Source organism: Labrus bergylta, chromosome 13 (assembly GCF_963930695.1).
Source record: "Labrus bergylta chromosome 13, fLabBer1.1, whole genome shotgun sequence".
NCBI lineage: Eukaryota > Metazoa > Chordata > Actinopteri > Labriformes > Labridae > Labrus > Labrus bergylta.
The window spans coordinates 28,685,287-28,709,425 of record NC_089207.1 but is presented as its reverse complement, the minus strand read 5'-3'; the positions used below and the strand labels follow the sequence as shown (position 1 = coordinate 28,709,425).

General features: G+C 40.8%; 3 protein-coding genes across 7 annotated transcripts; all 3 read right to left on the bottom strand.

Moving 5' to 3' along the window:
• Positions 1 to 738: 738 nt before the first annotated feature.
• ino80da (INO80 complex subunit Da) lies at positions 739 to 9,438 on the bottom strand. Its single transcript, XM_020634463.3, has 10 exons — positions 9,190 to 9,438; positions 7,342 to 7,588; positions 6,437 to 7,251; positions 6,185 to 6,284; positions 5,716 to 5,940; positions 5,348 to 5,457; positions 5,018 to 5,151; positions 4,604 to 4,827; positions 4,342 to 4,499; positions 739 to 4,246 (listed from the first exon to the last, which is right to left on the bottom strand). Exons 2-10 carry the CDS (start codon positions 7,557 to 7,559, stop codon positions 3,231 to 3,233), a joined length of 3,000 nt encoding a protein of 999 aa, XP_020490119.1. The 5' UTR covers positions 7,560 to 7,588; positions 9,190 to 9,438; the 3' UTR covers positions 739 to 3,230.
• A 196-nt stretch (positions 9,439 to 9,634) lies between these two features.
• On the bottom strand, positions 9,635 to 18,672 carry LOC109984359 (NADH-ubiquinone oxidoreductase 75 kDa subunit, mitochondrial). Of its 2 annotated transcripts, none has more exons than XM_020634469.3 (19): positions 18,415 to 18,672; positions 17,765 to 17,844; positions 17,289 to 17,389; positions 17,081 to 17,188; positions 16,871 to 16,947; positions 16,667 to 16,748; positions 16,455 to 16,585; positions 16,141 to 16,326; positions 15,916 to 16,050; positions 15,706 to 15,820; positions 15,474 to 15,619; positions 15,253 to 15,381; positions 15,030 to 15,159; positions 14,780 to 14,940; positions 14,528 to 14,682; positions 14,020 to 14,195; positions 13,812 to 13,946; positions 13,606 to 13,678; positions 9,635 to 10,424 (listed from the first exon to the last, which is right to left on the bottom strand). In XM_020634469.3, exons 2-19 carry the CDS (start codon positions 17,841 to 17,843, stop codon positions 10,333 to 10,335), a joined length of 2,211 nt encoding a protein of 736 aa, XP_020490125.2. In that variant the 5' UTR covers position 17,844; positions 18,415 to 18,672; the 3' UTR covers positions 9,635 to 10,332. The 2 variants fall into 2 exon arrangements, with proteins under 2 accessions (XP_020490125.2, XP_065818057.1); XM_065961985.1 differs by lacking the exon at positions 18,415 to 18,672 and adding an exon at positions 18,298 to 18,322.
• A 438-nt stretch (positions 18,673 to 19,110) lies between these two features.
• Positions 19,111 to 22,515, bottom strand: cmklr2 (chemerin chemokine-like receptor 2). Of its 4 annotated transcripts, XM_020634422.3 has the most exons (3): positions 22,009 to 22,515; positions 20,971 to 21,073; positions 19,111 to 20,898 (listed from the first exon to the last, which is right to left on the bottom strand). In XM_020634422.3, the coding sequence occupies exon 3, from the start codon at positions 20,882 to 20,884 to the stop codon at positions 19,805 to 19,807; it is 1,080 nt and encodes a 359-aa protein (XP_020490078.1). In that variant the 5' UTR covers positions 20,885 to 20,898; positions 20,971 to 21,073; positions 22,009 to 22,515; the 3' UTR covers positions 19,111 to 19,804. The 4 variants fall into 4 exon arrangements, with proteins under 4 accessions (XP_020490078.1, XP_020490077.1, XP_065818058.1 ...); XM_020634421.3 differs by having other exon boundaries at positions 19,111 to 21,126; XM_065961986.1 differs by having other exon boundaries at positions 19,111 to 21,073.
• Between the last annotated feature and the right edge of the window lie 1,624 nt (positions 22,516 to 24,139).

The window sequence follows — 24,139 nt, the reverse complement described above, 5'->3', positions numbered from 1 at the left end:
TGATTCTTTTGTTTTTGCGTGTGTGCGTGCGTGCGTGTGTGTGTGTGTAATTGGCTCTCAAGTGGTGAGGGCTCTGTGGGGGATGGATGAGTGGAGAGAGAGAGGGGAAATATTTTATATATTTTTTTAAAAGGTAAATAAAATTTTGTTTTTTTCTCTTTGAAACCTCGTGTGTGTATTGGTGGTAAAGGTTCCTTTTTGTAGCTTCTCTGGAGGTTTTGTTCATAGCACATGGACATCAGGAGTTGGCCTTACCCTTGTGATTGAATCATAGATCTCCAAACTTCCTTTTTTTCTGAGCACTTGAAGTACAGGGAGGTTTATAATTCAAGAACTAGGCTAACTCCTGCTGCTAACGGTTTTGTACTCTTTAAGTGAAGATGGAAAACCTCATTTCTTTGTGTCCACTGTACTGCCCCTTTTTCCATGAAGGACATGTGATTGGGAAAAGGGAGCTTTAATACCACTCAGATCTGCTCAGGTCTGTTTATCACATTTACCTTTTAAAAATGTGAACTTGAATTTTAGAATTTCAGCAACTTTTATTAAAGTGACATGATTACTCTCTAGCCCCCATTTAGCTGAAAATCCAGCATTGAATTAATGTCCATGAGCATGGAAAGATTAGAGTTCAGCAGCAGTCGATAAGCGTTGTGGCGGCCTGCATGTAACCACACACCTCGTGTGTAATGGAAACAACGTGTCACCTATTTAGAAACAAACCGACAACAAACAATGTCAGCAAATACCTCACAGCAAGTTTTATTTATACATCCAAAAACAAAAGATCCAATTTCTCACACTATATACAGATATTACATACAGTGTTTGTACACATATTACATCATTTGTACACAAGAAAATATACATAAAAATGTAAACCTTTGTATACAAAAAATACCTTAGACAAATTAAACAAGGACCAATAACAAAAGGTGACTAGATTAGCTCGTCCTATCTTTAAAAACAGTAATACAGTACATTCAATGAGTATAGGAATTTGTCAGCCATTTCTGAATTCAAGCCGTTAAATGTGCCTACAAGCCCTGTTTTTTGTTTTGATCTACGTGATTTGTATTTTTTTGGGGGGGGGAGGACACTGGTGCAGTGATTAATCTCATGCTATGTGGATACAGCAGTAACGACTTGCAAACTTCTCCATCCATCCATAATTGTTTTAATTGAACTTTTTTTGGGGCACTGTGTGAACGATTAGTCGTTGCAACACTGCAGCGACTGAGAGGCCCTGTTGTCTCTGGTGGAGCTACAGGTTTACACTTCAGAATGTGTTTTCTCTTTGGAAGGGAGAGACACAACTGGGCCTCCTCACAGCTGGAAATTGGGGGGGTGGGGGGGGGGGGGGGGTTCTGGTGCAGGCTCTCAGAGCCCACAGTGATGACAGGTGTTCATTTAAGGAGCGTCCTAGCAAAAAAAGAAACAAAACAAAAAAAAGGCAAGACAGACACAGGACGTGAAACACCAATGTTACCGGCCTCCTGCCACTTCTGTGCAAATTTATGTTGGAAAAAAACATACTTTATCTCTCCAGGAAATGAAATGGTGATGTCTATATACTCCTATGATTTATACCACCAAGAATCGAGCCAGTGACCATAATCATACACTGATATTATTTATGCTGCCCCATGCAATCTCAGACTTCTTCCTGGAGTTTAATAGCTATCAAAAACATTCTCCATCAGGTGATTCTTCAAAACAAACTGACAGCATACGAACAACGATCCCTCTACCTTCATAGAGATCTTAACAAGCATTTTTGATAGCCATTAAAAAACAAGACTCATTCCACAAGACACGTGTTCCACTGAATACATTGCAAATAAAAATTTTAATCCATTGCTACTCAATAATTCACCAACAAACCCCAAGATAGAGACTTCTACTCTATATACCTAATACTCAACAATGTCTGACAATCCGTCAAATGTCTTCAATGATATCTATTAAAAGCCATGGTCGCACTGCTGTGTGAGTTGTTAACAGACAGGTGAGGAGTTCTCATTTAGAGTTAAAATCAGACCCCAGGTTTGCATTTAGCTAAAAAAAAAAAAATCACTTTATATTTGAGTAAAACATTAAATTCCAACGTCACCTTCAGTGGGAATTTAAGAATGAGTTTCCTTGAAGTCTTGATACTGAATTTGCTTAATCTATGACAGTCTTTAAAGACCATTGTATATGTGGACCACAGAGCCCCTTTGAGAGCAGACACTTTAAGTCCCTGGGTTGTGCCTTCATCACCCCAAACATTAACACTGAAACTCGTGTATTAGCCTTTAAAATCCACTCGAGAGCAGATGTTAGGCTGACCTGATCGTTGATCTCTAGAGGCTCTACTTCGGAGAGAAACTGTTGTAAAATAAAACGTTTACAACAATCATAGAGGCCAAAATATCTTCCTGATTCTTCCTAGATTCAGTAAATGAAGCTACATGAAATGAGACCAATACCTTGTGATGCAAGAGTTATGTTAATGTGTTTATTGCTTTAAGAAACTAAATTTACCTTCAAGTGTCTACGAGGCAACTCAGAGTCCCACAACCAATGGTGAGGTCAGATTTTTGACTTCTGAGCAAACCAATAAATGAGCACAATATACAATACACAATATAAAAACAGCTGTTTAAAAGTATTTTGGTAAATCCGTATGAATGTGAAATCTGACTTAGTAAGATTCTATATCATGATGACAGTTAAATAGCTTGCAACATAATGGGTAACAAAGATCACAACCAATACTCTTCTTTTTCAGAGGGTGACAGAAGCAGTGTGAGGGACAGGTGGAGAAAGTAAATGGCCATCTGAGCAAGGCAAGGGTACAGTGGATCATCAAAGACAGGACTTTTAAGTGGCAAAGGGACCACTGAGTGTGACACAATCTCTCACAAGGTCCTTCCACCTGTTTTTCACCTGTTCATTCATTCCATCAGTGTTACCATTAACCCCCTGCAGAGGAAAACCACAAGGCAGCCAACATGTGGACTCACAGTGACTTCAAAATGCCAGAGACCGACTGCCTTCAGAGTGAAAGAAGGGAAATGGAAAACATTGAGGATAATCTGAGGTTTGTGCAAATTGTCAAAAAGTGCACGATTACCACATTGCACACATGTAGCAGATGGAGAGAGAGGGAGGGTGGGGGGTGGGGGGGTCAACTGGATTTTAAGTTGCTGTGAGTCCACAATGCAGCTGCTGCAAGGTGCCTGCTCTCATTGACTTTGTTTAAAAGGGGGTGTGGCGCTTTTGGCACTTGCAGCAGTGGCACTAACTATTGAAAAGCCAGCCGGGGGCGCTGTAGAGCTGTGGCTAGGCTGCACGTCTTTCGGGATGCCACTGTGGGAGGCCAATTGATGGCCGAAGGCCGCGCTGAACTGAGGGAGCTGCTGCTTGGGCTGTGTGGAGGTCAGGAGATCATGTGACGAGGGAGCAGAGGGAGTGGTTAGGCCTGTCAGGCCGCTCTGAGGCATCGCTGAGAGTGCGGCCATGGGCTGCAGCGTCACAGAGTGTGTGGTGGTGGCCGGGGGGGTGGACAGGGCGGTGGATATGAGATGACTTTCTGATCCTATGAGATTGCCAAACTGCGCTGGGTCGGTGAGGGGGAGAGGGAGATTGTTCCATGATGAGCGCGGGGGTCCTGGTGCCCCACTGAGAGGGACTTCCAGCAGCAGAGGAGGGTCTGTCTGGAAGGAGCCGGCATGGGGAGAGGACATGTGGTCACTGTATGGGGATGGCACATGTTCACTGCTGAAGTGGCTGCCTTGAGGAGAGGATGTGGGTGCGTCCGACTTTGTCAGCCCATGTGACGCGTTTGTCCGGGAAAACGTTCGCTCCGTTATGGAGGTCTGGGTGAGCAGGGAGGTGGCAGAGGGGGCTACGGTAGAAGCAGATGAGGTAAGGTTGGAGCACGACGACGGGGGCTGGTTTGCAGGCTGAGATGGCAGTGAGGGAGGAAACTGACCCCCGGTGGACTGCAGTAGGTTGTCCTCCAGCTCAAGGCTCGTGAAGTTCTCTGTGGGGATGCGGCTGTTCAGCAGATCCCCCATCCCACCCGGCTGGACCGGACCCGGGAACACCGTCATGGCACGGTGGTCCACCCCTTCAGAGGGAGCCAGGTCTCCTATGGAGGTTAGGCACACCAGGGAGTCTGGGTAGGAGCCCATAGCCTGCAGAGCACGCACCAGCTCCTCTGCCTCCTCTGTGGTGGGCAGTAAATCCCCGTTCTTACCTACAGAGAGACAAAAATCATTTTTTGGTTTTAAAATCCCAGGGAAGACTTTTTTTGTATACATTAAAGGAGTGTGTTGCTTAATAGAGGACAACCTTCAAACAAGTCAAAGTCCTGCAGGTCATCAGGTAGTCTGGGCAAAACGTCAGAGAAATCCTCCTGGTTTAGCTCGAGGTCATTAGGAATGTCTGCCATGTCATTGGTGATATCGTCAGGTAGCTCATCTGTGCTCAGGTCTGGAGTTGAAGGGCTCCTGCAACAAACAAAAAAATGATTAATGACAAACATACCTTTCATAAGACCCTCTCTGAACGAGGCTCCCTTTTTAAAGTCATCATTGACAACAGCATAGCACACCTGATGCTGGCTTGTGATGGCATGGCGAGGCTTGTAGAAGGCATTCCCAGGTTCCCCTGCGGCAGCGCTGGAGGGATGGGTTTCTGTGGCCTCCGAGGTCCTCTCCTCCTCTTCTTTTTGTGTTTTTTGGTGAGTGCCGGTGGTTTGGTCTTTTTACGTGGCTTTCGCTGTTGCTGCTGCTGGTGCTGCACTCTTCTGTTCCCATCCCCTCGCAGGAAGTTATCCTGTGTGGAATACAGACAGAGAACAAGAGTTATCATAGAGAAGAGGCCAGGTAAGCCGTTTCCTTGTTTTAAGTCTCTTTGACAAGACAAGTTAGCTCATATTTATGCTAAAGACAAGTCTGCTATCATCTTCTCATTTAACTCTCATTACTCCCAAATTGTTGGACTTCTACTTTAAAATTTATCTCACCATTTTTTTGGCATGCTCTTCACAGAGTGGTGTCTGATGCGTGATATCAAACACGGGGATGGAGCACTGCTGACCATCTGCAAATTTGGCTGTGCAACTCGCAAAGAGCTGCTGGGAACGATTCAACAGAATATCTACAGAGAACAATCAAGGAAATAACCAAACACTCAAGACAACACAGGGCATGGGATCACAGCACTCCATCACAAAGGGGAGGAGTTATACGACACATTATGTGTCGAAACAAGAACGTCCTCAAAACATTGATAACACCAGTCTTGACATAAAAAACAAGAGAGCTGAACAGCCATGTTTTGGTGGACAGGATACGCTGAAAGCAGTGTTGAGTGAAGGGCAAAGCTCTGTTGTTGCAGGCCTGCCCCTTTGTGCTGCCAGTGCAGGTCCCTGGATCTGTCTTCTGCTGCCTTGCCGGAGAATCACTGAGGAAGTAAACACACAGAGGACTGAGAAAAAAAAAACTCTCCATGTTCAAAGTGTTATGCACATGTTAAATTATGAGATGAAGATTGTGAGATAAAAAAAAATGCAAAAAGCAGCACAGACCAATCTATTATAAGAGATCATCAAAATGTAACTTCTATTTGTTGTTGTTTGATGTGAAGTTTTTTACTGGTTTCACCATGGTTTGTTGCACATACCAACACAGACAAAACTGCAATAATATTTGTGAGAATTACCTTGAGGAGCTCCGAGAGGCATCACGTAACTCCTGGATCAGCTGCCCGGCACAGTCAGGGTTGTTACTGGCAGCGTGCATCAAGGCTTTGCGGAAGGCATAGCGGTATCTCTTCTGGCGGATACTCGCCCTCTCCTCCCGGCACATGTGCTTGTATTTCTCCCGGAGGTACGAGCAAAACCGAAGCAGCCGTGTTCTCCGAGATGAACCTCTGTCGTCTTCAAGCCTATTTAAAAAAAAAAAGTGAATAGCAGTTAAGACATAGTAAATGGACTGTAATTATAAAACCTTTTCTAGTATTCTGACTACTCAAATGCTTTTACACTCCAAGTCATGTTCATCCATACACACCTCATCCTCCCACTGATGGCAAAGGATGCTATGTTAAGTGCTAATCTCATTCAGGAACATTCACACACTGCGGGCTCTAACAAGCTTACAAACTGGGTATTAAGTTGTGGGGTACCAACCCATTCTGGGGTCTCCCAGGGCTCAGGAAAGGAACAAAAGTCACAGCCTCCTCTTCGTCATCATCATCATCATCAGCACTGTCTTCAGACCAGTCCAATCCTGGAAGACAACTTGTTAGAGCAGCTCATCCTATCTCAGCAATCTCAAATCTGAAATGCTACACTGTATCTGAAAGAAATTAAATAGTCTTTTAACTGAATGTGAATTTACAGAGTTTAAAAGTATGCGCTAAATGCAAGTGAAATAAGCACCTAGATGAGGAAAGAGGTCACCATGCTCCCGGTGTCTCTTGGCACAGAGCTGTACCAGGTGTTGCAACCTGGCCAGGCAGCTGGCAGAAGGTGAGAAGGCAGCAGGACGCATGACGACCACATGCCGCTGATTGCTGCTGCTGCCACTGTCCTTGCAACTGACAGGCAGGTGAGTAGCAGTGAAAGGCATTTTCCTGCTGAGTGATGGCCCAGAGGGTTGCACTGGACTGGGTGCTGCATTAGCTGGCATCCCCGGAGGCAGAAAGTTGACCGTCTGAGGTGGTGATGGATTGCATAATAAACCCTGCTGCTTTCCTGGGAAGATGAAGGAAGTCACGCCGGAGTGCTGGGGTGGCTGGAGAAGACCTGACTGCTGCCGTGGGAGATGAGTGTTCATCGGCGAGGAGGAGTGAACACGGGAGACGGGGGAGGGACTAAAGTGCTCAGAGGGTGCCTGGAAGAGGTCCGTGTCATGACAGAGCTTCTGGTTGAGCACCACGCGACTCTGCAGTTTCTTCTTGATGGCGTTCGCCTTCCGAGGAGCTCCCACCTCCTCATCATCTGTGTCGTCCTCGTAAAAGGCAAAAGGGTCCAGGAGCTCCCCATCAGGGAGGGGTAACAGGCGTGTACAGGGGGGAGATGGTGGAAGTTCATCCAAGCCATTGGGGGTTTTTAGAGCTAAAGAGGGCACAGTTATGTTGAGAGCCACAGACTCCAGGTGAGCCCGAGAGCGCATATCCTCCAAAGCATCATGTTTCTTTTTTCTTTCCTTCTTGGGGATAAAGCCCAGAACCTGCAGGTGGCTGTTACAGTATCTGAAAAACAAGACAACATCCTCAGTACACAATGCACACAAAGTCACATCATGTTTTCCACATAAATGAAATGCCCACATAGATACACACCTGCGGTCCTCAGACTTGGGGATGGGGTTGGTACACCTCTGGCTGTTGTACTTGGCCACATATTCACATTGCTTGAAGGGGGCTGTCTTATCTTCCAGAACGTGTCGGATACAAAACGCATAGCCATTTAGTCTGCGCTGCTTGCAGAGCTTTGGGCTGTATGAGCACAACGGCTTATTGTCCACCTCTGAGAAGTGTATGTGTTTGCCTTCATACATCACGTTACTCTTGTTCGTGACAACATCAGCTGATGGGATAAAGTCAGAGGGAAACCAAGAATTACATCATGAACACTTAATACGACAGAGGTAACCATGCATGCACATGCAGGGGAAAGATCCAAGGAAACAGCCAACTCCACAGCAGCTGCTTGCCCTTTTCTGATATTGGTATTAAATGAGAATCAGTGTGACGAAAGCCAAAATAATCATGAAATAGAATGGCAATTTTTTACTAGTGCTGAATAATACATAAATATTGTTCTGCAATTTCAAAAACATTATAATAATATAATAATATCAAAAACATATAGTCCAAACAAAGTTTTCCTACTTGCAAGTTGCTTTTACACCCTGTTGTTTTCAGGTTCCAATTACCTCATTGAGAAAAGGCTGGTAAACAGTGAATACTTTTAACTTTATTTAAACAGACCTTTCAACTAACATTCAAGTTTAAACTGAAACTTAAACATGATGGTGATAAAAACTCAAATGTTGCATGACCGCAATCTGCTTGACAAAGTTTAAATGAACAGTCGTTGTTCATTATTACAGAACTATCCAAACACTGCATTGAAAAAAAGTCTAATTTCTCGGTTTATCATATAAACGAACTGTATTAGTAAATGTTACGCCTGGTGATCAACACACCTGTGCTACAGGTATATCACTATGTTCTGTAACTGTAATTACAGTGTTAGCCTCTCCGCTTCAGCATTAGCGGAACTGCTTCATTTATTTTAATGCTTACAAGTTGGTTTTCAGGGTGCTACGGTCCTGGTTGCTGAGGTACATGTTGGTATGTATACAAGGATGAGCTCGGCAACATGTGTTTAAGATTTGAAGGTAGTAAACGACTTCAGGTAAAGACGGAGAACCGGACAGGGAGCTAACTGTTTCTAACCTTAGCTAGCTTAACTACCATTTCCAGTCCGGAGAGCTAGCTTTGTGCCAAATTAAAAATTGACACTGAGAAATGATACACATATATGTGTGCAACACATAACCCTGCTTTGATCTATGGCACATAACTTTATTCATATTAAAAGGTGCGCACATATTTAAAGAATAAAACAGACAAAAGTCAAATTTGATGGTAAGCTAGCAAGCTATCAAAGCTAAAAACACAAATTAGTAGGCGGTAGCTAACCAGGAAACGGAAACATGAGCAACACTATAAAGCTTTATTTTCACTTTAGTTTTGTGTTTGAAATTGCAAGCATAATCAGAAGAAAAATAAAAAAATGTTGATCAGCCGCGGCCGTAATATATCTGTGTTTACGAACACGATACATTTGAAGGAAAATACTTTGAAACAAAGGGTCTAAATACGAGGCTTAAGGCCTGTCCACGAAGGCCTCTCTGATAATCGATATGAATGTATAGCATCTATAGTTACATTATGTGACATTAGCAATCAAAACGGAGGACACTGACGAACATCCCACTTCTGTTCTACCCCAATTATTCATTTGGTCACAACAGAAGTTATAAAATAAATGACTCATCAGTTGGAGGCCTTTTAGCACTGATAGCACAGCGGCCTCTAGTTGAACGCCTGTCCGACTAAAGTCTGGGTAAAACGGTTAGCTCAGAAATCGAGACCGAGGCTGTAGACGGTTTCGCTTACCTTGAACTGGTATGGGCTGTTTAAGGTATTCGCTCCAGATAGACGGCCGAAAAGACTCCTAGGATCGGCTAGGCTATTTGTGTATCGATATTCGAGATAGGATAGTAACAGTGATCTTCATCGAGCTCAGAATAACTAGAAATAAGGATGCATGTAAATGTAGGCAATCCAGAGCAAATTACAAGCCGAAGGTAGGCTGCTGAGGATTTTAGTAGGATCCACAGCAGACTCCTCACAGCACCACTACAGGCACTGCGGGGACATGACAACAATCCGCTCAACAACAACAACCTCTCCTACCATATTGGAAATGTAACTTTGTTAAAAATCCCTATGTGGGAAGTGTCATGTCATATTATAGTCTTAGGGAAATAAATTAGTTTGTGTTTAGGACAGTGTCCTTTACAGTTTCACATGTTTGAATGATACAGACTGACGGGTCGAGCAAAGTGTTTCAGTGTTTATTCCACCACGGCTATCGTCTTCAATATGAATGAGTTAACAGCTGCCAGCTTTACCGGCTGATCACTGATCATGAATCACGTGCCAACAAGATACAGAAGCTCGGGACAGGAAAAGGTTACTACATAGACTGTAAATATTATTACTACTACTACTGTCACACTAAAACATCATTGTAAAATACAAATAGAGAGTACAATTTTAAAAGGGCGTTTGAAAAGATAAAACGGCTTGCTATAGAAAACTGGTTTATTCATTTCCCCACAACTTACCACATTTATATAAATATACCATTAGTAAAATATATGCATAACTTCTGGCAACTTTACAGGAAGACAAAAAACGGGATTTACCTTAGACACATAATGTTTTAAAACCTTTGGTAACAGCTATTATTTGCATCCTAAAAAGTAAAAATGTAATCTGTCAGGAGTGCATCTTTGGAAATTTAGTAAACCAATCATTATTTAGTCACCTTGCAGGTAACATATACTCACATTTCTGCAGGTTAATAAATTACATTATTAGTTCCACGATTTGAATAAACGATTAGGCATCTATTATAGTCACATATCTGCTACAGTAAAAGTGCAAATAAATAGTTTCAAGAAATGTGCAAATTGTAGAGTTGTGCGTACAAGTTTTTTAGCCAGTGATCTATGAACTGCTTTTCACTGAGTATTAACATATGGCAGGCTCGTCCACAGCTTCTGCTCCCTCTGTGACAGCTTTCACACACTTAGCCATTGTCTGGGAGGCTCTGCTTATTGGATCTGTGGGAAAAGAAAGAGATTTAAAGTCTGCTCACCTATATATATATATATATATATATATATATATACATATACATATATATATATATATATATATATGTATATATATATATATATGTATGTATGTATATGTACAATTTGTCAACAATTCATTTTTATGTTGAAGCATTTAAACTCTGTTTACATATGCTTGACTATAACATTTTTTAGTAGTTTTTAATCAATTCTCTAACATTATGATTGCTCTGCAGAAGTAAGTTGCAGTAACACCACTAAATAAGAGTCTACAGGTCTTTTTCAAACCGGCCACTACACCCTCTCCCTACCCACTACCCCTCCGTTTGCGCGTCCTTGCGGAGGGTCCGCCATATTAAGTCCGTCCCAAACCAATTAGTGGGGAGTGGTAGTGGGTTATAAAACCCTCCACCAGCGAGTCTGCACCGATGCTGACTTTCGGATCACGTGCAACGCCTATTGTGTCCGGTCGTCATGGAGACAGCAACCTGTGAGTTCAAACTCTGCTCCAACTAAGATAGACATTTAATATCCTCATACAGACGTTAACAACTTCAAAATGTGTACTGAGGATCAAATATATGTTTATTTATTGTAAAGTGCTTTATATTTATAGGGACTGTTGCAAAAAACAAAATAATATTAAATCATGTTGCTGTTAATATTTATTTCTTATTTTCTACTTTTGATGTCTTTGTGAAATCTCAATTCAACAATAAAAAATACACTTTTTGCTGCTCTGATGTTCAACAATAGTCTCCTTGTCTTTGCATTAATTTAGGACACCCTGTTCTATGAAATTACAATAAATTAACTTAAATTATAAATTATAACAAACAATGTAGGCTCAATCTAATAGTTTTGTTATAAGTCTACACTAATATAACTAAAGAAGAATAAGAATAATCTAGGCTACATAAATTAAATAAAGAAATCCCATCTCTCCCCCTATCCCTTTCCAAGCCCGGCACAGTCTAGACCTGTGAAGGCTGTTTTGTCATGAGCCGGGGATCCGGCCAAAGATTTCTGCCTTTTAATAAGGCAGTTTTTTCTTACCACTGTAACTTTTGCTGCTTTGCTGAAGTGCTCATGATGGATAGGCCGGGTCTTTGTAATATAGCAATAAGTAAGGTCTTTTACCTGCTTTTTGTAACATAACAATAAGTAAGGTCTTTTACCTGCTTTTTGTAACATAATAATGAGTAAGGTCTTTTGCCTGCTTTTTGTAACATAACAATAAGTAATGTCTTTTACCTGCTTTTTGTAACATAATAATGAGTAAGGTCTTTTACCTGCTTTTTGTAACATAACAATAAGTAAGGTTTTTTACCTGCTTTTTGTAACATAACAATAAGTAAGGTTTTTTACCTGCTTTTTGTAACATAACAATAAGTAAGGTTTTTTACCTGCTTTTTGTAACATAACAATAAGTAAGGTTTTTTACCTGCTTTTTGTAACATAACAATGAGTAAGGTCTTTTGCCTGCTTTTTGTAATGTTAACAGACAAAGAGTAAGATATTTTACCTGCTTTTTGTGTATTGAGATAACACTTGTTATGAGTTGACGCTATACAAAAATAAATTGAAATTGAAAATAAATATTTTTACAGAATGCATTAGCTACAAAAAAAAGCCATTCCTGCAAGATACCGCTGAGTAACCATGGTAACACAGTTCCTTTTTTCTACCTCAGATAGGTAAGTTTTTCCCAAAGCCTGCCGCTGTATTTCTACCCTACACCTTGATGAAGGGGACTTCATTCAGCTGCGAGTGTCACTTCTAACAGAGTGCACTCTAGTGACTCACATGTAAACGGGAGGCCTTAAATGCATGTTTTAAAATTTAGCTGGAGTTTGCATTTAGTTCATTTAGAAAGAGAAAATAAGGCTCATAGGAGGGTAAATAAGAGCAATAAGAGCACCCACTCTGGCAAGCCCTTTTAACTTTAAACCAGTCTGGATGACAAGTAGCGATTTAGTTTTTACTAGGGGAAATCACATTTTGACATGTTGAAATGTTAATTCAAGATATCTGTAAAACCATTTTTACATGTTACAAATATACTTCTACATGTCCAAATTACATTTCGACATGTTGAAACTGATTTGCAGATATCTTTAATTAAATTACAGATATCTACAATGACATTTTAACTAGTTAAAAAGAACATTGTAGATATCTCTAACATAATTGTTACACGTACAAATGTAATTACAGATATCAAGAATTGGATTTGAGATATCTGAAATGCAATTCCAGAAATCTGAAATTCATCTTTTTTTTTTTTTTTTTTGGGGCTTTTTGTGCCTTTAAAGGAGAGATAGGACAGTGGATAGAGTCTGAAATCAGGGAGCGAGAGAGTGGGGAATGACATGCGGGAAAGAAGCCACAGGCTGGACTCGAATCCGCCCGCTCTGAGGACTACAGGCTCCACACATGGGGCACATGCACTAACCACTGCGCCAGCAGCACCCCCAATTCTAGATATCTGTAATTACATTTTTTCGTGTAAAATTGTTGATATCAAGAATTAACATTTTAACTAGTGAGAATTGAGTTGTAGATATCATGAATTAGAATGACATTATGGATATGTCGACATTAAATTCCAACATGTAAAAACTGGATTACAGATTTCTGTAATTCGATTTGAATAGAAGTCAATGGCACAAGCTGACTGGTTGTAATTAAGTTACAGATATCTACAATGAACATTTCCACTAGTGAAAAATTAATTGTAGATATCTGTCATTACAATTGTTACTAGTGAAATTTACATTGTGGCTATGTCGGCTCGGAATTCTTATATGTCAAAAAGCAATTATTGATATCTACAATTGCTATTACTGCTAATGATTTAATGTTAAAACGGCTTGCCATACACACCCCTTGATCAACTAATCAATCTTTATTTGTATTGCGCCAATTCACAACAAATGGAATCTCAAGACACTTAACAAAAAGAGCAGGTCTAGACCATTCTCTCTAATAATTACAGAGATCAGCTTCAGCAATAAAAGTTATAAAATCCAGTATGACTTTGCAAGTTAATCATGAAGTAAACGTGGTTTAATTGAAATAAAGAAACTGATACACTGAGTTGTTCCCTGGAAGTTTAAAAAATGAAAGTAATATTTAGGTAATGAATATAATACCAGCGACCCACCTGTCATGTAGAAGTCCTTCACAGTAAGCTGTGGAGGCACTAAAGGTTCAGCAAGGACAGCCTGGTTCACAGCCTAGAAGACAATAACCAGGTATCACCATCAAAGAAAACAACATGAAGAAAAATAATTTAAGGAGTTAATATTAAAATAAATGTACCTTCTCTTAAAGCATCTGGACACATGCTGGAGGAAGAGAACAGCTTACCTTTGACAGTTCATTAGCCTGTTTAAAGTAGTTGGCCTCCTCAACTTCATCATATCGAACCAGATTTGGGGAAACTTCTGCCAGTCGATCCCGCACTTCTTCAAGGCTGTCGTATGGCAGTGTCACTCCAGCAAGCTAAAAAAAAGGCACAACATTTAGTTTTCTTCAACGCCATGTAGTATCATGATTATATATTATTGTAGTTTACCTCAGATATGCCTCTGATAATCTTCCAGTCCTCCCTTGCCATGCCCGGTGGTGTCACAGCAACCTTTGTCTGCTGGGCACGGCCTTCAGTGTTCACATAGGTGCTACATTTCTCAGTATATGCAGCTCCAGGAAGTATGATGTCAGCCACTGTAGCGCCAACGTCGCCGTGGTGACCTGGGGAGTTTGGGCATAGAGCACTGAAAAACTACAAATGCAAAAAACTTGCAAAAAAAAAAAAAAAAAGATATTCCCTTATTTGATGTTTTTGTGATTTGTGATGGAAGCTCAGACACTGTGGTGAAAAAATCTCTGTTAGTGTTTATATCGCTTAAGTGATGTTACTGTGAAGCATAAAGAACCTGCATTTATTTATTTACTTTACTCATTTACTAAGGATTTTTCCTTTTGCACCTATACAATAAAATTAAACTGCCACTCTTAGCTGACACATGCAAATTAATGTAAATGAAACAGCTTCTGCTGCTGTGCAGTAAAAACCAGCTGACCTTGATAAATAATGAAGCTGTCCTTCGGGAGATCTTGGCGAGTAATGCAGCCGGCATCAGCTCCTAGCAGGAAGAGAACTTTGGGTGGGTTCTTTCTGATAGCCTCCACTCCTGGCTTGTACCCAAGATCAAGGGCAGCAACTTGACTGGCAACCCTGAGGACACAGTTATCAGAGTAAATTACAGTAAATATCCCACTTGAACACTGTTCTGTCACCATAAGCTTACTGGCTACATTTTCAAGACAATGACCTGTGAAGCACATTTAGAACCTTCCAGGTTTCCTCCACACTGCTGCTGACGTGAGTGTTCTGAGCAATGGTTAAAACAGCAGCCATTATAGCAGCCCCATCCTCTCTCTGCAGGCAACTGCTTCCAACCACAACAACAGGATGCTTGGCCTTAGCCAGGACCTTTAGGAGCAAACATTTCAATATAAGGAAGAGACACTCAAAGTACCTGATAACACTGATTGCAATACTGATAGATCTCAGAGTGTTACTTGGGAAAACGGATGAGCTCCTGATGCAATTTCTTGAAGAACCGTGCCGGACTCCCCCAGATGGTCATATGTGTAAGTTAGGTCCACTTTCTTCCCCAAAAGAGCCACTTGTAGCTCGTTGTGAAGCCAGCTGAATCAGAGGCACCAAGATCACATTAAAGCACATTAAAGATTTCTGCCCTGACACCAACTTCGTTTATAGATGCTGTATTTACAGGACTACCTTTTTCTGATTCTGGCATTAAACAGAGGAGCCTCATAGCGTGGGTTTGTCCCAACCAGAAGCAGCACGTCAGCTTCTTCAATGCCAGTTATCCCGGTGTTCAGTAGATAGTTTGAACGCAGGTCAGATCTAAAGAAGCCAGGGTCAAAACACAGACCTAAATTCATCTCTCGTTCAACTGATTTTTCCCATCTTCAAAATACTCTTTCTATGGTCTTTACCCAGCTCCAGCCATTGGAAACACCTCCTCTGTGCACAGGTTGTCACTGTTCAAACGATTCAGCAAGTCTTTCAGGGAAATAAGAGCCTCTGCATCTACCAAACCTCCGACAACAGCAGCAACTTTGTTTCCCTCAACTCCTTGCAACTGTTAAATAAAACACATGCTGGGTTGAAATCTGAGTTGAAAATGATCATACAATGTTACGGGTCATTTTGTCATAAATAACATACTGCTCCAGCTACTCGAGTCAGCACATCCTCCCAGGTTGTAGGGACCAGCTGCTCAGATTCATTTTTCACCATTGGCTGAGTAAGCCTCTGTCTCTTGAGACCATCATAAGCAAACCTGTCAGGATGGAAGCAAGGAGGAGTTCAGCAAAGATGCAAACGTCATACCAAAAGCCTACATCTGTGAAGGACTTTGTGTGATAATTGGGTAACCTGGTTTTGTCTGAAATCCACTCCTCATTAATATCTTCATTAAGACGAGGTAAGATTCTCATCACCTCACCCCCACGAGTGCTCACAACAATGTTGCTACCCACAGCATCCAGAACATCAATGGATTCAGTCTTCCTGCAGAAAAAAACAAATAGAGTACATGAGCTTAAAAAACTTACCCGTCACCCTGAGAAATAAATAATATGTCGAGCAAAATCCAAGAACCTGGTCTCCCAAGGGCGAGCAGTGAACGCGTATGGTTTAGAAGTCAGGGCTCCCACTGGGCATATATCAATAACGTTCCCAGATAACTCAGACATGAACATCTTCTCCACATAGGTCCCAATCTGCAGGTCATTACCTCTGCCAGTGGTACCCAGATCTTCCACCCCTGCAATCTCACTGGCAAAGCTGTAGAAGAAAAAAAAGAAGGGAAAAAAAAGGAGGAAGTGAAGCAAAAAAAATTTAATACTTATTTTATTATTCTAAATTTGCACAGCATTTCAACTTAATCTAGATATAATTGATGTGTGGCTCACCGCACGCAGCGAGTGCACTGGATACAGCGAGTCATAATGGTTTTGATGAGGGGGCCGATGTTCTTGTCTTCTACAGCTCTTTTTCCCTCAGTGAAGCGGCTCCTGTCACTGCCAAACTGCATGGACTGGTCCTTAAAACAAAGTAGCACTCCAGTCTGTTAGGCAAGCTGATAAATATTTCAGAACAACAACTGTGTTTTTATACATTTTACCTGCAGATCACATTCTCCCCCTTGATCACAAATTGGACAGTCTAATGGATGGTTAGCCAGAAGAAACTCCATCACACCCTCTCTGTGTAAAATCAATAAATCAAAAATTATCCACAGAGAATTAGGTATCATTACAGACCAGTATTAATATTACAAAATATATTTTTAAGATTAGCTGTCTTATTTGGGAGTTTTTTTTCCTACCTGGCCTTTCTTGTTTTGTCAGAGTTGGTTAAAATGTTCCAACCCTTCATGACTGGCATAGCACAGGCAGCCACTGGCTATAAGGTCAATGTAAATTATTATTTACATAGTCACAGATTTATCTCTGTCATAATAGGAAAATACATAGTGAAAGACATGCGTTGCACCAAAACATAAAAAAAAGCACACAAATACAGCGTATAAACATACCTTTGGAACTTTCTCTATTTCCACAAGACACATGCGACAGTTTCCAGCAACTGACAGGCGCTCATGGTAGCAGAAACGAGGAATCTGCATTCCTACCTTCTCACATGCCTGTGACAATATTGAGTCAGTATTAAATATAATATTGAGACTTAGGATGACAATTTATTAGCTGTCTTGTGCGACTCTGTGCATGAATTAACCACATTACTTGCAATACTGTGGTTCCTGGCTCCACCATGACAGGCGCCCCATCCACAAACACCTCCAGCAGGTTACTGGCAGGTGCTGCTGCAGTAGCTACATTGCGAGCTTCAAAGACAGACAGAAAATAATACTTGATTTATTTTCATCTAAAAAACAGTTGAACAGTTAAACAATTCACAATGATTTTTATCACACCATGCTACAATTAAGTCGTCTTTTTTTTCAAAGTAATGATGACTAATTATATTGACAACTCTTGGCTCAATTGAGCCAGCAGCAGCAGCAGCCTGGCACCAAATTTGGTAGCAGGCAAAGCTGTAATCCTGCCTTTAATCCATCAGTGGGAGAAATTGACAAGTCTCCTAATACAAAACACACAATTAACAAATGTGTGTTCTGCAGATATACAGGGCACACATTGTTCCCAATGAGGGCATGATCATTTAATCTGCTGATGATGATATAGTGGCATATTGTTACCAGTGTTAGCTGTAGCTGCACCTCCTTTGGTAATAGCTGCTGGAAAGAGAATCCGGCTCACAGCAGGCAAACGCAGCATGCTAAGAAGAGAAGCAGGGTAAGGTCTAATGTTAGCCGTTCTTTCCCCACATATTCATGACAACAAGGCTTCAAAGTTGGTGCTGAACGACAGTAATCAATATGAACTATGTAAGGTATCTGATTGTTATAACAGGGGCAGCGAAACTCTGTTGTGACGAATTTAAAAAAGACGTCTTCAGTATTCAAGTATTCAGTGAGCTCTATAAAAAGCAATACAAGCAATGATGTTGACGACATGTCAAACAGCTGGATAAAGGAGGGTTAGCAAAGTACATTTAAATACTTCAATATAGCGTTAGCACACCGTTAGCTTGCGGTAATGACGTCAAATAAACTATCAGCTGCCACCGCGTTAAACTGTAATTACGATGTTAAATTAAATATTAACTCCACAAAGTTACCTCACCCAGCTACAAACAAGCTAACGTAACATCTGAATTAAAGCCGGTTACCTTTACGTTTATTTCACCGCAGACGTGCATATCTAACTCATCAAATGTGTCCGTACATTAAAACATTAATTATGTTTAATGATAATACTTTCTGCACACTGTTGGCTGTTCACTTACCTTGTCAGTGTGTGTCCTCGTCAGACTGCCTGCTACGCAGTTTGCGCCTCTGTCTTGTTATTGTGCTGCGTCACGGATTAAGTAATCCTGTAGGCTATACAATAATCCAAATAGGTAGGCTTCTCCTCTTTAAATACTTATCTACTCGTCCAGTTATTTAACACCAGCCATTACAGTGTTAATGTAAACCTCTTCTTAACAGCTATTCATCTCATTTACACTAATGTGTGTCACAGGCTGTGATGACAGCTTCTGGCAGTGTGGCAGGAAGAGCAGGGCTTCCCCCTCACTATCAGTTTAATCAGGTCATAATATTAGTTTATGAGGCTTAAGTAACCACTTATTAAAAGAGCACAGGATTCAAAAGATGGAGGATCACAGGTTAGTGGGTTCAAATTGTTTGTTCTTTGTCCACAGCCAAGCAACCTCCCTGACACAGGATGGTACTATATCTCTTAACCTCACAGTCATCTGTTCAAGTCAAAGTTAGAAATAACAGGAAATGGCTTTGTAAACACACCCTTACGAAATGGAAGTAAGTGCCCATCTGGGTTTGTGTCAGATGCCTACTAAAAAGGCCTCCGTAAATCCACCTGGAAATCTATTCTGTCTACATCAAAGCTTATTATTTTTAAGAGGTTACAATGACAGACCCTTCACAACAAGTTCATAAAATGATGATGCAAAAGTACAATAGATGTTCAGAAGTATGTATTTATTTGGAATATATTAGAATAAAAAAATTATACAACTCTCAACTAGTTTTAAAATCTTATACAACACATACAAATGTGACTAGCAGCAAGTCTATAAAAATAAATGCATAATGTTAGACTTAAAAGAGATATATTCAACATATTACATCTCCAAGAACCAAAGATGCCATTTCTTAAGGATACAACAATACTTTTGTTAATATATTTGTCACAAAACTGTAACTGTTTATTGCTTTTATGATTGCTTGGTCAGGAAATTACAGAAATTGTGAGAAGCTCATCACAATTTCTAGAGCCCAAGGTGACCTTGTCAAAATAATTTTTCTGTCCAGTAAATACTGCCCACCCAAAGAAAGAAAATTTAAAATCTTAATGTAAGCATTAATCACAGCTGAGAAGCTGTAACGGAAACTTAGAATCAAATATTTTTCTCTTGAAAGTATTTTTTAAGTGTATCTTGCCCTTTTCTGAGAGTCACTGGATTATGAAATGGGGAAAAAAGACGATATAAACTCAGTATGTACATTGTACACAGTTCTACATAGATTTTCCAAATAGAGTTTTAAGTCTGTCAACAGCTAAGATGGAAAGAACAGCTATGATAATATTCCATATTTATGCATAAGTAACAGCTGCTCTTAGCCTTATATTCTTCAGTCTGATAATGGCTGTAATCATAGAGTTGATGACTCCACAGACTCCTCTGGCACCCAGTCCTGGTGAACTTCTGGCACAGACTCCATCTCAGTGGCGGAGACTGATTGGCTGAGTTCTCTGAGTGAACTCTTAGTAATGTCCAGGCATGCACGCTTAAGGATATGACGCACCTTTTTTCCAATGAGCATGTACAGCAGGGGGTTAATACAGCTGTTGAAAAAGCCTAAGCTGGTGGCGAGAGGAAAGCCAGCTTTTAGTATGTTGTGTAAGTAAAATGAGGAATGCATGGACAACTCCATCAAGCTGAAAGTATGAAAAGGTGCCCAGCATAAAAAGAAGGCCAGGATTACAGCTGACACGGTTTTGGAGAAACTGGAAACGCGAACTGAGCCCCTGGACTGATTCACTTTGACTGTCAGAAGTATGCTTGTCACACATATTGCAGTGAAAGGCAAAAGGAAGCCAACAGTGGTGCGGATGACCACGATTATAATGTGCCTCATGGCTGCGGTGTGTCCATCCTTTTCATGGAAGTTGTTGAAGCACACCACCTTGTCATGTAAGCGCATTGTGTCGCGGAAAATCAGCGCAGGGCAGCTCAAGGCTGCAGCTAGCATCCATATGCAGCCACATACAACCCAGGCGTTCCCCATGGTGCGGCGCCTCTGGGACCAGTCAAGGTGCACGAGGGAAACATATCTGTCTACGCTGAGCACAGTGAGGAAGAGCACACTAGCATACATGTTCATCACAGACACAAACGAGTTAATCTTACACATGGCTACACCAAAGTCCCAGTGGAAGTCTCGCAGGATGTAATCGATGTAGAACGGGAGAAAAAGCACAAAAACAAAGTCTGCTATGGCCAGGTTGAGTAGCCACACACTGTTGACGGTCTTTTTGCTTTTAAACGCAGTCACCCAAATGACCGTCCCATTCCCAATCAGTCCGAGCACAAAGGAGATAATGTAGACGACCACTGAGATAATGTGCATTGTTTCCTTCTGCCTGTGCTCCACTTTAAGATCCTCCAAGTCGCCGTACTCCAGGTCGTAGTCGTAGGTGTAGTTTCCATACTCCTCGCCAAGGTCACCCATTGTTTCAAGTGGCTCTGTGGTGAAATGATCTGTGACAATGATGTGCAAAAAAAAAATCAGCGTGAATTCTAATCATGTCTTCTCACCTCAGTTTGTTTTTGATGTTTGATTTGCTGTTCTCCAGAAGGATCCAGTCGCCTGTCTTGCCCTTCTCTCCGATCATTCAGTGCTTGTTATGACTGGGTGTGTCTGGAACATAGTGTCAACATCCATTCAAATCAACAGGGTGGACAGTGAGATGCCTAACAGAGGAGGCAGAAAAGATCCCTCAAAAGATGATTCATAGTGTTTTTTTAAACATGGAAGAACTGTATTGTTATTGCACAGTTAAAATGTGAAAGCAAATGTGTCGATGTGTGGGTGATGAAACGCACTGTGGCATGTCACTGTCTGCCTTTTTCAATGTTATTACAGACTGCTCAAGTGGGTGAAATGTTATATTTAAATACACATAACCTCTATAAGTATGATTGTCAAGGCCAAAAGGTTTTACAGATTTTACTGAAATCACATTTACATCACATAACCTGCATGTTTTCCTTCATTCATATGATATTACATACAAGCTCATTCTCTACAGTCTGTTATTAACTTTAAATATCTGTTCAACATCAAATCACATCTGGAGCTTAGAACATGGTTCAATAATAAGTGCCTAAAAAGTGTGTTGAAGCCTGTGCATTCTGATCAGACAAACTGTGAAAGACAACACATACGAGGTGATACATACAGAATCAGTGCAGCCAATAAAAAGACCATAATCCAAAGACAATAATAGTTGCCTAAATAACAGCAAAACTAACTTACAGATAAGCTTTGAGTCTGAAGAGAAAAATATAGACACTGAAGGCTACAATTATGGGACACATAGGCTATCATTAGATAGGACAAAAGGCAACCTGGACCACAAATATAACCAGACTAACATGAAGAATTAGTTCAATCGACAAGCCGATATTCTTACCACATCTGTTAACATGCACGTAACATGCATTCATATTACCAAAAAAGCCTGTCAATTAGGAAATAACTGTTCACAGGATTACAAGTGCCTCATAGGCTACGTAATGTATGAACTATTCAGGACGTTTGTTAGGCTTTGTAGACCAGAGTGCATCGCTTACCCAAAAGTGCAGCGCTCCCTTTTACAAGTTTTTGGATGTAAACGCCGACAGCTCCCGAATGAAAGTAGCTGCTAACTTAGCATTTGTACCTCCGTAGTTTTTTTGCCGGGCCTTGACTCCCAACTCCTTTTCACTGAAGTGTCGCTGCAGCATGTGTGTAATCTTTCCGCGAGTCCATCCAACTCAAAGTGTGTTGGTGTTTGTGAAGGGGCGGCGGAGCTGTGCGGTGGGTGCGCCGCGCTGACGCGTCAAACACCCGGACTGAAGAAAAGTTATTGGTCAGCCGCATGAAATGAAGAATGCTTTCATTCACAGGGGCTGCGGCTGCTTCTCATAACAGCAGGGGAAACCCTCAGCGCCTGCTCCCCCCTCAGTGGATAAACGGAAAAGTTTCAATCTAGCCCCTTTTTTTTTTTGTTGACTATCAGTTTTTACCTCTGAAATTCATGAAACAGCTTCAGTCAAGATGAAGGAAATTGTCGTATTTACACCTTGTACTTTTAAAGTAGGCCTACTACACAGTTAAACACGTCAATAGAAGAAGTGCTGCATTGACAAAAAAAATGTATGTAGTTATTCTGGTACCATTTTGTAAAATGTCAAGATTGCTTTTGTTTTCAATGGCGAACATTTTATGCATGAAATATCAGTGCATGATAAACTTCATGTTATACAGTATGTAGTATTATTCATATTCTTAACAAGAAGGACAGCATGTTAAGTAGTTGTATAATTCCAACATTTATTTTAATATCAGCTATTTAAGCTCTCAAAAAGCTTCCACGCTGACTGGCCATATTGTTTCTTCCTGTTGTTTGTATGTTTTCTTCATGTGCCGTGTCATCATGTATACCAGTGTACCAAATGTGCAAAGCCTTGACAAACACATTTCCCCCTGAGGGACAATAAAGCATCGTATTGTAATTGTGATATTATTTGCAAATGAAAAAAGAATGGAAGTTTTACCCAAACTGATGCAGACTGAAGTAGGCTAACGTGGAGTTGTCTTGCTGCTTACTCATCCCTTTTTGTTTCATAAGGAAGCCAAACAGCCTTTTCTCTGTTGTCTCAATCTCCAGCGACCTAAGATGACCATCTCATCCCTCTGTGGACTGTTCAGCCCTGGGGGGGAGCTGTCACTTCCTTGGATATCCGTGTGTGTGTGTGTGTGTGTGTGTGTGTGTGTGTGTGTGTGTCTCTGTGTGTGTGTGTGTGTGTGTGTGTGTGTGTGTGTGTGTGTGTGTGTCTCTGTGTGTGTGTGTGTGTGTGTGTGTGTGTGTGTGTGTTTTTCAGTACCCTTACAATCCAACCTACAAGTAACTGATTATGGCCTTCATATTCCTCTTTGAAGATATTATCTTATCTTAGATGAAGACTAACTGGGTGGTGTACATGGGGGTCTCTTATAGGGAAACTTAACAGAGTAGTTATCATCACTAGAACACAAAGCATTCATGCCTTTCCTTATGTATCTGTACAGGGTTTAGATCTCATCTGGGGCTAAAACACTACACACTGACCAACCTAATTTGATTCCCAAGTTACTTTGAGAGACCTTCTAAACAGCCGATTTGAACTGTAAAAGAAGAGAGGGGCCAGGCGAAATAAAGAGCTTTATGTTTCACATTTACATTCGAAATTGCACAGAAATGTAACTCAGCTATAATTAATGCATTGTTAATACATCTGCTTGTGACCAGTTTCCAGTTTTGGAAAGCTCCTTCACTGTTTTCTATACAAAATGTTTACTTTTCAATGCAGATGAGCCCATTTGAATGCACATAAGACAAGGTAGCTTAACTTTAAATTTGATATGCAATAATCTGCACAGAGATAGGATTTCTGAGAATTTGACTGGTGGCTTACCGTGCTGTTACAATCAAATGTGCAACTTGAAAAAAGAATGTTGAAGAACCAAATCTTACTTCATTATGAAATGTATTGTCATTAAATGTTCTGATTCTATGTAGTTGTTGGTACTTTGAATGTCAAAATTAAAAAATAGGCTACTTAAACTTCTGCAACAGGGGAGAATAGGCTGGTTCACTTTATTTAAACCAGATAAATAAATAGGCCTACATACACACATACACATTTACTACTCAAGAATTATTTCTAATAAATGAGTCTT

Bases quoted from the DNA above. Each gene is read 5' to 3' on its own strand.
- LOC109984359 (XM_020634469.3), bottom strand. From the start codon at position 17,843: ATGCTGCGTTTGCCTGCTGTGAGCCGGATTCTCTTTCCAGCAGCTATT. The intron at 16,749-16,870 runs GTAGGAAAAAAA...GATTTTACACAG, and splicing joins GACAAAACAAGAAAGGCCAG to AGAGGGTGTGATGGAGTTTC. The intron at 10,425-13,605 runs GTGGGTCGCTGG...CTTTTCCCACAG, and splicing joins GAAGGACTTCTACATGACAG to ATCCAATAAGCAGAGCCTCC.
- ino80da (XM_020634463.3), bottom strand. From the start codon at position 7,559: ATGTATGAAGGCAAACACATACACTTCTCAGAGGTGGACAATAAGCCG. The intron at 5,941-6,184 runs GTTGGTACCCCA...TTTTTTAAATAG, and splicing joins CCTGGGAGACCCCAGAATGG to GCTTGAAGACGACAGAGGTT. The intron at 4,828-5,017 runs GTGAGATAAATT...TATTCCACACAG, and splicing joins AAGAGCATGCCAAAAAAATG to GATAACTTCCTGCGAGGGGA.
- cmklr2 (XM_020634421.3), bottom strand. From the start codon at position 20,884: ATGGGTGACCTTGGCGAGGAGTATGGAAACTACACCTACGACTACGAC.